General features: G+C 32.6%; 1 protein-coding gene across 1 annotated transcript in view; it reads left to right on the top strand.

Moving 5' to 3' along the window:
* dre4 (SPT16 homolog, facilitates chromatin remodeling subunit dre4) overlaps positions 1-16,048 on the top strand; it is a 77,619-nt gene that overhangs the window by 55,851 nt on the left and 5,720 nt on the right. The window contains exons 17-21 of the mRNA XM_075364254.1: positions 480-649; positions 5,680-5,860; positions 9,965-10,040; positions 11,216-11,423; positions 12,796-12,864. Coding sequence (XP_075220369.1) covers positions 480-649; positions 5,680-5,860; positions 9,965-10,040; positions 11,216-11,423; positions 12,796-12,864 — 704 coding nt within the window. The remainder of the gene's footprint in view (positions 1-479; positions 650-5,679; positions 5,861-9,964; positions 10,041-11,215; positions 11,424-12,795; positions 12,865-16,048) is intronic.

The following is a 16,048-nucleotide window of genomic DNA, read 5'->3' as shown; positions in this document are numbered from 1 at the left end:
TATAATATTTTGCTGAAGAGGTTTTCTAAGAAGAATTGCCAGAATGTTTCCAAAAATTTATTGAATATATTTGTGAACTAAAGTTCTTGAAATACATTTATCTATACAGTATTTCTAAGATAAATGTATTCCAAGAACTTTAGGAAGCTACTGTTATATAATTTCAGTATAGCTCATAAATAGCCTATGTAAACCAAGGTTTAGATTGTCAGGTTTCTACTTTATTAAATTTTACATTAAAAGCTATTTTTTTACCAGTGCTGTTCATACCCTATTTTCAGTAATTTAATATAGTAGAACAACAACATATTTGTCAACTGTTGTGCATCTTGCTAACTAATTAATACATATTGGCAAATAAATTATAGGTCTGATTTTCAGTAATTTGTTAGCTTTGACATCATCTGATTAATTTTAAGATTAATGTAATATATTTTTCCATGGCATTTCATTGGTAATTTTGCAATTTTTGCTTCTAGCCTCCATTTGTTATTACGCTAGAAGATATAGAACTTGTACATTTTGAACGTGTTCAATTTCATTTGAAAAATTTTGATATGGTATTTGTATTTAAAGATTATCACAGGAAGGTTGCAATGTTGAATGCTATTCCAATGAGTATGTTGGATCATGTTAAAGAGTGGCTTAAGTAAGTATTACTGTTATTAATTTTATTAGTTTTTCACATTAAAATATAATTAAGAATGTGGTAAAAAAAAAAATTTAAGTCTGAGTTTCAATGCTCTGGCCTTTTATTTATACATTACAATATTTGATATATTCTTATGCACAAGGCTTGAGCTTATCTAGTGAATTAATATTTATGTTATGCGATTAGTTTTTATAATATTAAAATGGAAGAAAATAAAAAAATATCAATGTTTTAAATTTAAAAACTTTTTGCATTTTTTATTTTTGATTTAAGCTATAGCTGTTTTGAAATTTGTTTATGAAAAAAAAGTGTAAAGTAGTTAAAAGAAATTAGAATAAAATTAAAAATATTAGCAATCTTTACACATTTTTCAAAACTCTAAATTTAAATTCATATGGGAAGAATATTTAATTCGCATAAAATAGAAACATTAAGAAAAGATGTATTAATGAGTAGAATTTTGACATTCTGGCCCTTAAGTTTTATTTTACATTTTTGGATAAAAACGTTTTTGGACCTATACTGAAAAATCTCATCACATTTTTAGTCTTTTTATTCAAACAAAAACAAATTCAAAGGCATGTAAATACCCAATTTCAATTGGTAAGTTTAGGAGGGGATTTTGTTAAATATAATTATATTGAAATATTATTGTTTAAAATGTATACTGTGAATATCACTTAGACCGAGATTGATTTTGAGACTGCTTATAAGGTTTGATAAAAAAATGCAGAAATTTATTTTTTTCAAAAAATCTTTATTTATTCATCAATATTGATTTTGTCACTTTCAAAGCAGTCCCCTTCAGATGTAACATTTTGTGCAGCACTTTTTCCAATCTTTGCAGCACCTCTGGAACGCAATTTTTGGAATGGCATTTAGCTCCTTCGGTAGTTTTTAATGTTGGCAAAACATCCTCCTTCATGGTTCTTTTCAGCTTGGGGAATAGGAAGAAGTCACAGGGGGCCATGTCTGGCAAATACGGAGGCTGAGTCTTCATGACGGTGTTGTTTTTGGCCAAAAATTCACAAACAAGCGGTGAAGTGTAAGCAGGTGAATTATCTTTGTGCAATTGTTTCACCACAAATCTGGGTGTTTTCTTTGGATTGCTTCATAGGACTTCCAGGTATTACTCCTTATTGACAGTATGACCTAGTAGCAAGAACTCATGATATACTAAGCTGTTGTAATCAAAGAACACAGTGATCAGAACCTTGAGATTTGATTAAACTTAACGAGCTTTTTGCAGTCCTGACTTAGTTTCTTAGAGCGACTTGGGCTTTAGTTTCAACATACACTCATGTATTGTTCGGTTTATTTTCCTCGGTTAAGGCGGTTTATTACCCACTTATTTTCTTCGGTTATGACCCATTTCAGCAGTTATGGATGATCATTTACTATATTCAGCAACTCCTGAACAACGTTCATTCAGCACTGCTTTTGGTTGAAATTCAACAATTTTGGAATAAATTTTGCTGCCACGCATTTCATGCCCAAAACATTAAAAAAAATTGCTTGACATGAGCCAAGTGGGATGCCAACATCATCAGCAACCTCTCTCTGATAGTGATTTGGCAATTTTCCATAATCATTTTCTTCACTTTTGTTATGTAGTCATTGGTTGTTGATGTGCTGGGACATCCAGGGCATTTGCCATCTTCATTTTTGAATGTCTTAAAATGTTGACCATGAATGTCTTCATGGTCCTTTTGGAAATGTTTGTACCACTTCTAAAACCTATTTTATTCACAGAAGAATTGCCAAAACAACTTTCAACATTTCCAATGCAGAGCTGCACTTTATTCCATTCTTAAACAAAATTTAATGCATTAAACTTTACTTTAACAAAAAAATGCAGAATTCTTTGCTGCTCCACTTTTCCACAAGTTAAAAAACACTGACCATACCAAAATACATGTAACCTTTTCAACAGTTAACAATAAACTATGTGAAGTGTACCAACACAACAAAAAAAATCCCTTTCGGCATGCCCGAAAGTGGAGGTAGATTTCACCAGTGTTAAGTAGGAGATTAAAAATATTTCCACCTTAAAGTTAAGAAAAACTTCAAGTTTACTCAATATGACAATGGTTGCATGTGAAAAACGTTTCACATGTTAAGCATATGACAAGCCCCCCCCATCTTACAATTCCAGCAATATTTTGGTCATCACTTGCCATAAGGGTTCGTCATATCAAAAATTGTTTCAGACAAAAGTTTTAGGTAATGTTTAGAAGACTAATGACCACTTTAAAACGATTCGATACTGTGCCTATTAAGGGAGGTATGATTATTTTTGCCTTCAAAACCCCATTTTTTTCCATCCTCTGGGCCAATGATTGGTGATATCAGAAAAATTACAGAGATAAGTTTTAGGCCCTTATCCAAAGAATAGTAGTACTTTAAAGAAATGTGATATTTTACTTAATAAGAAAGTTATAGCAATATTTTGTTTTGAAAAAGTCCCTATTTTCCACCCCCATGGTCCAATTTTGCACATTAATGAACTCAATCGAGATTTTGGGCTGTTATATTTTATTATCAATTTGAAGTGACTGGCCCAAAATTACAGCAGTTATCGTGTCCACAAGAAAGTGAAATATATATATATAAACAATAATGTATATATAAACTTTTGAACTAACTGTGGTTTTGGGGTCTGGGGAATGTGAAACGTAAAGATATGTCAAAATTTCTCAGAAGTTGAATCATGGTACCCAATACAATAGGTAGCTTTCTTATGAAATCTACCTAAAACTGTGACGGTTGGAGTTATGCAGCCCAGGAATTAAAAATTTTGTATATCTTTTGATCAAATCTTGTAGTTACGTGAATTTTTTTGGCAAAAATATATTAAATTGCATGGAGACAACTAATGGTTTGCTCAGGTATGTAATATCAATCTCATATTAGAGAAAATAAATAAATTGTAGTTAATTGAATTACTAATGGTTAGATATCATTGATGTTTCTTTGAAAGTGAATGACTCACTGTATTTGTAGTCTATCACATGTATTATCAGGAATTTTAATTTTGAAGTTTATAAATTTGTTCAGTTTCTAGCCTTATTTTATAGAGTATAGTTTATTTTGTTTTTTCTACTGATTTTATTCTTACCCAAATGAATTATCATGAGTTTTTTATTGTCCCCTGCCTTGTTTTTGTTTGAATTAATATTTGTTGTGTTTAATTGCATAATTAATTTTCTGTTTTTTTTTTTTTTGTTAAAATAAGTTCTCAATATATAAAATGCTTCTCTAAACATTCCCGCAATTGGACAAATTTTACAGTCCAAAAGGCCATCATGGATAATGTGAAAAACCAGCAGTTGCATTACTAGAACACAAATTTTCTCAAATATTTTATTTATTGCAGAATATCTTGTACATATATTTATTTAAATCTATAAAAAAAATATTTACACTAATAAAGTGGGATTAATAGGGAAAAATGTTAATATGTGTATAATTATTTTCTATATCATCAGTAGTACTACTAGTCAATAATAAACATAAATTGTTTTCCATTTTGTCTGTGTTACAAGGTGTGACTGGAAATTTTTAAGACTGGGCTTATATATAATTTCAAAATTGCAGTACTTACAGGCTATTGTGATTGATTTCCTTCTAAGTAGTCCCCTTCTGACTGAACACACGAACTTCAACAGTTTCCACTTTTGGAAGTATTCCTGGAAATTTTCCTTAAGGGGTGCTAAGAACCCTCTCTGTATTTGGTTAGATCTCTTCATTTGAGTCAAATTGGTTCCTTTTCATTGAAAATTTCAATTTAGGAAAGGTAGAAATCAGCGGGGCTAAATCAGGGAATAGAGAGTTTGAGGAAGCACAGGAATTTGGAATTTGACAAAAACTTTTGTGATTGTGAAAGCACAATGAGCTGGTGCATTGTCATGGTGGTCTTGTCTTGCCAGAGTGCACAGAGTGAAAGTCCTTTTCTTCCACATATTTGTGTGCAAATGCTGAAGTACACTTTTGTAGTATTCCTAGTTGTCTATATGCTCCCTAGGAGCAAATTCGTGGTTCACAATACCCGTACAATTGAAGAAAACCACAATTTTTTTCACATTCGACCAACTTTGTCGTGCTTTTTTCAGTCATGACAAAGTTGGACCAATCCACTACAATGATTATTGTACCTTTTGTCTGGGTCATACCCATAAATCCATGATTCATCACCTGTTATTAACCTAATAAATCTGGGTCAGTTTTTAGCCTGATTAATCAGTTCTTGAACACTTAGGTCTGTGTTGTTTTTGCTGGTGTGACAATTTCAAGATCACCAATATATGTTCAAATCTTTATTAAAATTGACTGAACCACCTAGAAACTTAAAATTTTGTTCATCAGCCATCTCCCTAATTTAAACCTATGGTCAGAGCACACTAAATCACAAACTTTCACAAAGTAGTTGATTTTTAAAGCCACACCAAGGGTCATCTTGACTGATTTGCAACCATCTTTGAATCTGTTCTGTCTTGAACTGGCTCAGACATTTATCCCTGAAACCTGTTTTTTTAAAGAGTTCTCAAGTCTCTGAAGCTGATTTCCTGGTTTTCAAACAAGATTTGTCAAAAACTCGTTCTGGTTTTTCATCCACTTTGCAAAATCAGTAATCCGGTGAAAACCAAAAACGCATCTTAACTTACCAGATGCCACTCTCTACTGGGCAGAGATATCATGGTGATCTCTTCTGGATGTTTCAAGGACAAAATAAACTTCCCTTATTTTGGCATGTGGGCAAGCCTAGCCCCCTCCTGTTGAGCAATGGCGACACCTGTTTTAAAACTTTCTAATCACACATCATATTTGTATATGGATAACTTTTATGTGATAAGGTGCATAAATGCCAGTTACATATTTTGTCTGTCAGTCCAAAATAGAAATTGTTTCTAACATTTAAATTTAAGCGGCACTTTTTGACTAGTTGGTTGATAATGCCATCTAAATTTGTTGTAATAGATAGTTTTAAAAATCTTATATATTTTAAAATATGAATTTAATATTTCCAGCTCATGTGATATTCGTTATACAGAAGGTATACAGTCCCTTAACTGGGCTAAAATTATGAAAACTATAACAGATGATTCTGAAGGATTCTTTGAAAATGGAGGTTGGACTTTCTTGGATCCTGAAAGTGATGAAGAAGTAGGTGAAGATGAGGATGAAGAAGAAGAAGATGATGCTTACGTGGTATGAGAACTAATTACTGCAGTAGTTGTAGTGTGAAGTTTAACTTGTTTGAACATTATTGTTTTAACAGTTCATTAGTATAAGTTCTAAATTAAAAAAGGAGTTTGTTAATTTTATTTATTCATGTTGGAGATTAATTTTGGTTCATTGACTGTTAAAACGATTTTATAAAAAGTAGTATAATGAAATAAATTCCTATGGGGTCATCTTTAAATAAATATTTGCCATTATTCATTTACATAATGAATTATATAATAAAATTAATGTAAAAAAATACATTAGAAAACCTAAAATAAAGGAACATCTGCTTTCCAACAGAATTCTACTACAGTTTCTTTTTTCAATTAATAATTTTATTCCATTTTTAAAAACATTTATGCTTATTTATTTATTTATTTTTTTTATAATATTAGACTTAAATATGAAGTGAATGAGTATTACTAAATTAGAGGTAATAACAATCCAATCATTTAATAGTATGTTAATTTAGAATTGAATTCTAGAAGAAAATATAAATTAAAACTTTTTTATATTAAGAAGTACTCTAACATTTTTAATGATGAAACTGTATAAGATAAGTTATTGGTGCCAACAAATGATAACATACAGGTGGTGCATGAAGTGATCCAACATTTGGTTTTGTTAAAAAATACATATTTGAATTACAATACAGAAAAGTAGAATACAACATGTTTACTGTACACCTGGAGATTATGTTCTGTTTATCATGTGTTCAACATGAACTCCTATGTTGTTAATAACTCAAAGACATATTTGCTCAATGATTAGCAAAGAATGTTGAGGGAAAATTCTTTTGCTTTAGAAATCCCCAAAGAGAGTAATCACACAGATCCAAATCAGGACTGTTCGGGGGCCAGTTCTGTCCACACACAAAATGATTAGGAAATCGGCTTGAAATGACGTTTGCATTAAAAGTTCATGCAGAATGTCTAAAACAACATTAGTTCTGTGTGGTCTTGCTCCATCCTGCATGAATCACTCATTCTCTAATTGAAACTCTTTTGCAAGAAACTGAGGAACAAAATTATTACGCACCATATTTAGATAACGTTCACTGTCCATTCAAAAAAGAATTGAGATAGCGGCCCATACTGTAACTCTTGGAGTGTGATACACATTTTCATGAAGCACATGTGGATTCTCAGAAGACCAAAAATGCACATTTTCTTTAATAACAACCCTCTCTAGGTGATAATGTGTTTCATCTGAAAACCAAACATTGTTTAACAATACATTTTGATTCACAGCATGTTCAGCAAATGCCATTATTTGATGTTTGTTGTGAACCATTAATTTAGGCAACTGTTATTTTGTATGGATATAAATGGAAATCAGTTTTTAAAATTTATTGCACATATCACCTAGAAATCCCAACTTGTACTGTTGCTTTTCTTGTTGATTTGCCCGGGCTCCTCAGCAACACTGCTCTGAAAGCTTTTGTAGAGAACGAACATCAGCAAGCCATTCGGCTCTTAAATACTAAACCATAACTATTAAATTTTTCATAAAGTCAATGTATTGTTTTATATGAAGGCGACCACTGAAGTTTGAAAATGTGCATGAAACCATCTGTATAAGCACCACACTTTTCATTTCATTAAAAAACAACACAATCTTTTTGCAACAGTCAGTCTTCCTTTGTCAGCCAACCTTTTTTTTCTCACCCACCTCTCTGGAAAACCGCTCTACAGAGCATCGCGTCGGAAAGGTGAAAGTAACACTGTGAGGTACTAGTATGTAGAGTTCCCGCAACCTCACTGCACCAGGATGACCCCCACATACTTCAGGGGCTCTCTAGGCGCTCAGTTGCAAACCTCTCCAGCCCGACACCCTCCAACATCTTATTCTCTGACGGGACTCTTCAGAGGCATGTAACTTGCCTTGTACCTGATAGATGAACTTTTCTACTGCCCTCCATTTGCTGGCTCCCTTTAACATGATACCCTGCATATCCTTGGGATGGAACTTGTCTTCCACTTCACTTATTTTCTAGCGGCATCTCACTAAGTAGTACTCTTGACCATCAGGACGAGGTTGTCCGCATATCTTACCCTGGTCACTCCCTGCAACCCGGAATACCCCATCATATATCAGGTTCCAAAGGGTCGGCTCAAGGACCGACCCCTGCGCAGGCTTCATTCAGCCAATCTCCCCTGCACCCTGCACTCGATCCTGTGTGCCACAAGGTAAGATTAGATGATGCGCTGTATGTGCGTAGGTACCCCGTGACCTTCCAGTGCCTGCATTATGGTGATGTGAGGTGCACAGTTAAATGCATTTCTCATATCTAGGGTAACGAGAGCTCAAATACTCTGCCAACTACCTATCATGATTCTCCCGGCCACGGAATTGAGGGTAGATCTTTCCCTTCCAAAGTTATACTGGCTTGCAGAGAGCCCACTGCCATGGATATTCTTTGCTGGAGCATGCGCTCCAGCACCTTGGCCATTCCATATATCATAGCCAGCAGCCAGTAAGAGGAATGGAGTGCCAGATCTCTTCCTGGCTTTGGCACAAGTACCAGTTGCTGGCACTTCCATTTCTCAGGAAAGATGTCTTCCTCAAGGCACACATTATACATCTTCAGGATGGCTTCCAGTTGTGCCTGAACCGCCACCTTGACAATCAAATTTGGCAACCAGTCTGGGCCCACTGCCTTAGCCATAGGTATATGTGATGTTGCCTCCAGAAGTTCATCTTAGGTGAAGGAGAGGTGGGTTACCCTCGTCACCCCCATTATCAGTTGTAGACTCCATGCCACCAGGAAAGAGCTCTTCTATTATTTTCCAAACCTCCCAAATATCCTGCATGACCGGAACTCATGCAAGTTGTGTAAATGGCCTTTCCCATAGGTCAGTTTCTATTTCTGCAATCAGTTGCCTCCAAGGATGTTTTCTTCGCATCTTGAATACTTCTGACTGAGTTCTTCTTGCAATTCTGATATTTGGCCCTATAAATGTCCCTGAGGGCGGCAGGGAGGTGCGCCCTCATCACATGTCTCCTCGCCCTGTGACACACCTCTCTCTTTTTTGATATCTCGGCGACCCACCAATAAACCAACGGTTGACTCTTCCTGGAATATCTCTGCTGTAACACAGAGCACGCTGCCTCAAGTGAGCTCACAAGTTGAGAAACTTTCTCTTCTGCCATGTTTATTTCCATATTCCACTGAAGTCAAGCTCCTCTACAAAAGCATCAGGTTCCAGGCCCATGGTGCTCCAGCCCATGAATGTGGGTGGGCCATCTCTACTGTATCCTTCCTCAGTGATTGGTTGTTACCACCAACCATTGGTGGTCGCTTCCAGCCGGTGATGCGTGTGGCTAAGTCCGAACCATCCTTTAAAGTGGTAGTCTTCCTTTACTTTAATTGCCATGAGGTTTCCTGTTTTGCATATGGAAAGGATTCGGAAAACCGGGATCACATGGAAATTAAAGTAAAGGAAGACAGAAGTAATGCAGATGCATTTAAGCAGGGACAGCACATTCAAAAAGAGAAGAAACTAATATTCATGAACTGCTGATACTTCTGCCAACATAAAATACATTAATAATTATTAGCATAAACAATTATTGACAAAACAGATGTTAGATCATTTTAGGCACCACCCTGTAAATGTCAGAACAAACTATGTGTATATTAAATATTAAATATAAGTACTAAATTTTTATTGAAAAAATTACACATCTTTTCCTGTTATGAGCAAAAGATAGGATTAAGTATAGGCATTAGCGAATATTGTTAATGAAAAGTAATGCTAAATCTTATTTCTGCTATAAACTAGTAAAAAATCAGAGTTCAGGTTTTTTGTGTGTGTGCAAAACATTAATTACATTTAAGAATAAAATTTAGTTATAATTTTACTTTTTTTTTAAATATACTTTCTTTGGAAAGTATCTTCTACTGATGGTAATTGTTTAACAATTGATTATGGCCATCTAGTTCTTTAAATTTACAGTAAAATATTTTGGGTATTCTTGAGTTCGAGTTTATATCTGTAAACATTTAGCATAGCTTTTTGTTGTAAGTAGTACTTATTTTTCTTTTGTAAGATTTTTGTTTGTACATTTCATTTTGTGTTACAGCCTACTGATCTTGAATCTGAAGAAGAATCTGAGGATTCTGAATATTCAGAAGCATCAGAAGACAGTGGGAGTACAGGTTTGTTTTGCTTTAAAATTTTGTTACTTATTTCCACATGTGAATAAAAATGAAAAATCAATTTTAGTAAAGCCCTATAGGTAGTGGGAATTTTGCTTATGGCAAAAAAAGGAGAAAAATTAAATCCAGAGATCACTAGAATTATAATGACCCAAATGCCCAATAGCAAGGTAACAAGGAAGTCTTTAAAACGGTTTTTTTTTTTTATAAGAGCACCTTTATTCATGAAGTCTGTTTGTTTATCCTATTTCTGTACATTGTCTAATGTTACTTACTAATGATAAAAATGTAAATTACTTATATAGAAATGACAAAACTAATCTTCATTTAATTTTGGAGTTGCTTGGTTGTTTCTTAAAATATATATGTTTTTGAACCACGACAATAATAAATCCTTTTTTGGTAATCAGCTTCATGGAAAACTTGAATACTGCTATATGGGTAAAACCTAAAAAAAATTTCTCACCACTGTATGAGCCAAACTATACGAAATATTCACCTCTTGTCTTAACTTCCTAAGAGAGTTGTATGAGGGCGTAACCATTTGCTCTTTAATTATATTCATCACATCTGTTAAAATTGTCCTCTCCCTGATTCGTGTTTTGTCACAAACAGAACCCGTATCATGTAATTTTTTTATCAATTTTTCAATATTTTTTTGTTGGTGCCACCTTGTTGAATTTGCATTGAATATAAGAACACCTGGTGAAATACTATTCAACAATGAACATTCTTTTGTCTATTGATGTAACCATGTACTCATGGTTACATCAATAGATTGTACTGAGTACAATGGATTGTACATCAATGGATTGTACTGAGTCAGTTACAATCCAGTCTTAACGGTCTGTCCTTTACATACCAACTGTAGCCCATTAAATTTACCTCATTCAAATGAATTATTCCTGCTGTGACAAATTCTGATGTAAACATTCACAAAGAAAGTAGCGGTGTACTTTTAAATTGATCACTCTGTAGTGAAGGAGATTATGTTGAAAAATAATGATTTTTTGAAAACATAAATTATCATTTTCACTATCAGGCTTTATAGAATAAAATTTTAACTACAATAATAAATAAGTGTTATTATTACTGATAAATTAGAAAATATTACTAAATATTTTATTATTTGATATAATTAATTTGGCTGAATACGTCATTTTTTGTGTGAGCAGAAGAGATTGGTAGCTCTGATGAATCGGGTAAAGATTGGTCAGATTTGGAAAAAGAAGCTGCTGAAGAAGATAAAGAAAGGGAAGATTTTGAAGATGAGTATGCTGGTTCTCGAAAACATGGAGGAGGTGGTGGTGGAGCAAGTAGAAAGAAACATTATGATTCACCTAAGAAAGGTGGTAAACACGATAAACACCATAAAAATGACAGGTATAGTGCTAATTTTACTTATACAATAAAATATATTATTGTATAATATATTATTATATAATAATAAATATGCATAATTAAATTTCCAAAAACTTCGCATTGGTTTCAAAATACTGTAATACATGTTTCTGTTGCACTAATTAGCCCATGTTTAATGAAATTTGGTCAATAAACAATAAAACACCAATTTTCTGTAGAATTAATCTCCAAATTTTTTAAATAATTATTCAAGAATACAGAATAGATATAACATCAGAATAAAACGAATAGAAACGAAGAATCATTCAGAAGATCATTTCTAAATTAGAATTGACCGATTTATATTTAAATATATATAAAACTAAAATAAAGTATATGCTGAATTTTTCTATTCTTTTTTGAAATATCAAGAATATTTTGTGGATAAAATATAAAATAAGCATTTTGAATTTATAGATTATCATTGAAATGAATAATATTTTGGGCAGCATTAAGCTGCAGATATGGGCTCTTAATGCCTGAAACAAACAAATATGATTAAAAAGTGCGCTGTTCTCGGCTGACCATGCTTCGCCATGCACCAATGACGTGCCAAGAACGACACAAAAAAAATGAAAAATGTTAATGTTTTAAATGTTTTACAAAATTATTACTAAAATTCTGATTGTGTTTGGTTTTTTGAAGGATCTTTTTAAATGAACTGAAATAACACTAAGAAATTTGAATGTGTGAATAAAGTTAAATTTTATTGACATAATTTGTCTTAGAATTAATAATTTTTATGTTGGGATACACCCTTTGATGCTGGCCGGACGCTCACTACATCATCAAAGGAAGTCATCTCCATACGCATTCGACTCTTCACTGTGTTGTTCGCCTTCCGCCGTTCACAGCATACCCGGTCGCCGATCTTAATGTCTGGATCCTGCTCCTTCCAAGTCCAGAGTGAGAGTGCTAGTGCCCTTTCCACACGCTTACTAGTTGGCCAGAGAAAAAATTCCCCTTCCAACAAAGTTTCTTACGTTACAGCTCGCATATGTGAGAATCTCAACATCTTAACACTAATACAATGTCACATAATTACATATAAGTTACAATGTCAGCTTTATTTTTTATTCATGAAGTTTGACACGCCTCAAAAGAAAGTGAAATTTGAAACATGAACCAGGTTTTGATGAACTAGCCCATATGGACTATTTACCAATTCATGTTATTACTTTTTTTTCTGGTATTTAATGACCAAGTAACACCAGCTTAGTCTCATAAAATTTCTATTATGACTGGTTTGATACTGGCTGAGTGACTTTTGTATTTTGTGAAGTTGTGAAAATGATCCATGCTGCGTCATTATTTAATAATAAGTGATTAATAAGTGCAATAATTTTTTTTCCAGACACTCATCCTCAAAACATAAAAGCAGTAGTTCAAGTAACCATAGGTCCTCTCATAAGAGTAGCAGCAAGTAAGTTAATTATTTATTTTAAAAAGAAATTGTAGTAAAATATTTTAGATGTATTGTTTTTAGAATTTCCATGGTAATGTAATTTAACATTTTTAGGAGACATTTATTTTCTTACTTAATTGTTTATTTTCTTAATAGTTGTTAGACATTTTTTTTAATTTATGTGTAAGTTTTAACATTACAAATTTTTGAGCATCACAATGGTATCACCCTTCTTAAAAAATCTGAAAAGAGCTGTTTGTCGTTTCTTAAGGCGTAATCCAAGGTAAAACAAAAACATAGTTTTATGGTTATTTTTATATTCTACTTGTTCTTTGTTATTTTATCCTTTGTATGTTTTATACATTAGCAAAATTATAAAAAATAAATAAAGATATATCTTTAAAGATATATTTTGACCTTCAAACTGATATTCTGATCCTAATCATTGACTATATATATATATATATATATATATATATAATAATAATAATAATAATAATAATAATATAATAGTTTAGCATAGGGGTATGATACATTAGTATTACAGATTCCTGTTAATGTTGATCAGAAAAAATAATGTTTGTTTGATTCTTGAAATAAATGAAAGTAAGATTGCATTTTATTACAGATACTTTGCAATTATTTTTTTTTTTAATGCAAAGAACATGAAATCCATTATTTTTTTTTCATACTTAAATATTTAAGATATTCACATTAGAACCTTAGAAAATTTACTAATATGAATGAAAATCGGACAATAACATTCAGTCTCATTCTTTTTACCTCTTGCATTACTATGTTTGTTAAACTTGTTTGTACTATACCACAGTTTATAAGTTTTAATACTCCAAACCTATAGGAGCTTATTTAAACATTAAAAATTTTCATATATAACTTGTCACATTCTGTATACTCAAGCACCCAAAAATTAACACATGTTACAGAGTTTTAGAGCCATAAAAGTTACATCACTTCATTACTTATTATATTACAATGAGCAATAGATAAATTTATGTTTGAAAATTACTAATATAGAGAGTCTGAATCAAGTGTCTTATGAGGCAGAATTTAGTTTTGGTGTTTGTAATGTGGTGTGACATGACCATTATTAATTCATAATTTACTGTATTGAAGAGGACATTATTACTATAACAATAATATATTGTTCATTATAGAATATTACCTTTAAAATATTGTTGCCTGTTCGTGGTTCGACAAGGATATTGAGAGACCAACAAAGATAAAAATTTCCTAGAAATCCAATTTATTACCCTAAAGACAAATATGAGGTCTGTAAATAAAATAATGCGACAATTTTTTTTTTGGCAGCCAAAGTGATAACTGTAAAGTTACTAGTAAACATATAATTAATTATATGTTTGGGTGATGTATATTAGGTATTAATATTTTTAGTCTATTGTTGCCACATGAAACTGAAACAGTTGTTTTCGTTGCCACACGAGTTTTTGTTGCGTGTTACAAAAATGAGTGATAGTATTTACGAGCAACATTGTGCAGTAAAGTTTTGTGTTAAACTCTGTGAGGATGCTACTGAAACTTTTTCAAAATTGAAAAGGGTGTATGGAAATGACAATCTGTCACAAGCCCAAGTTTTTAGGTAGTTTAAAGCATTTTCAAATTGCTGGAATCAGTTGCAGATGATCCATGCTCTGAAAAACTGCCAAAGTCAAATGGTGACAATAATGTTGAACGAATCAGAAACTTGATACAATATGGCCAGCGATTAATGTCAGAATGATTACAGAACAATTGAATTTGAACCATACCCACATAGACCATCAAATTTTGACAAACAAATTGGACATGAAGAAAGAAAGTTTGTGCAAAATTGGTCCTAAAAAACCTTACTGTTGAACAGAAAACAACAGGGTGGAAGTGTGCTGCAATCTTCTAGGGCAAAGTGAAACTGATCCTGATTTTCTAAAAAATGTTGTTACTGCTGATGAATCTTGGATATTTGAGTATGACCCAGAAACAAAATACCAGAGCAAGGAGTGACACACTTCAAACTCACCATGTCCCAAAAAAGCAAAAATGAGCAAATCTGAAATGAAAAACCATGCTAATTTGTTTCTTCAGTAGTATTGTCCGTAAGGGTTTTTTTTTGCCTGCAGGACAGACTGTAAATCAATATGTTTACTGAGAAATTCTTGGAAACATTGTGGAAAGAATTGCCCGTGTGAGAGCAGCCATCAAAGACTACTGGATGCTGCATCATGACAATGCCCCTTGTCACATTGCACTCTCAATTAATGAGTTTTTGGCAAAGAGAGACATTTCTGTAGTTCCTCAACCACCTTATTCACCTGACTTGAGTCTGTGCAACTTTCTCCTGTTCCCGACTTTAAAAAAACCCTCACATGACACCATTTTGGAACAGTAGAAAACATTTAAAAAATGTAACCAACCATCTGAATTATATTCCGGTTTCTGAGTTCTAACACTGCTATGAAGAGTGGGAAAACCATTTGAAGTGTTGTGTGGCTTCCCAAGGGAACTATTTCAAAGGTGATAGAGTTCATGTATAATTGGATTGTAAATAAAGTTTTTGTGAACCAGTTTCAATACTTTATTTACAGACCTCATAAAATAAATAATAACAATGATAATAAAATAATAATAATGACTGTATGTATATAATAACATACAAAATAGTAATTCAAATAAAAAGGACAAGATTTTTTTTTAATATCAGTAAAATTATTAAAAAACCAGAGTACAGTCCAATTTACTACTAGAACCTAATACTGCATTAACAACACAATAACATTAGAAAAGTCTAAAGTTCATACAATTCTATTTTTGCAAGTATTACTTATATTGTTTTTAGGAACTACTGTAGTTTTTATGAATGATTATAATTGTCACTTTTGCTACTGTCTACCAATAACTCTCCGAACAATTTTCTGTATTTAACCACTGCCCACTGAAATACTGCTGACATATTTTCACTCATAATTACCACATGCTTACTGATATTGTTATCATGATGGCACCAAACACAGTCTCACAGAACTACTCACTGTTGTCGCTTGTTATCACAACCAAGCACAGCCTTGCCAAACTACTGACCCTGTTCACTGGTCCCTGGCAGTATTCCTCTGGCCTGCAGAATCAGTACCCGAATCATCCCTTTAATTGTTAAAGCGTAATAATTCTTATTGTTCATGCCTTTGTTTTT

The sequence above is a fragment of the Lycorma delicatula genome, chromosome 4 (genome assembly GCF_047948215.1).
Source record: "Lycorma delicatula isolate Av1 chromosome 4, ASM4794821v1, whole genome shotgun sequence".
NCBI lineage: Eukaryota > Metazoa > Arthropoda > Insecta > Hemiptera > Fulgoridae > Lycorma > Lycorma delicatula.
Note: the sequence above shows the minus strand (reverse complement) of the source record. Positions and strands in the feature narration are given on the sequence as shown.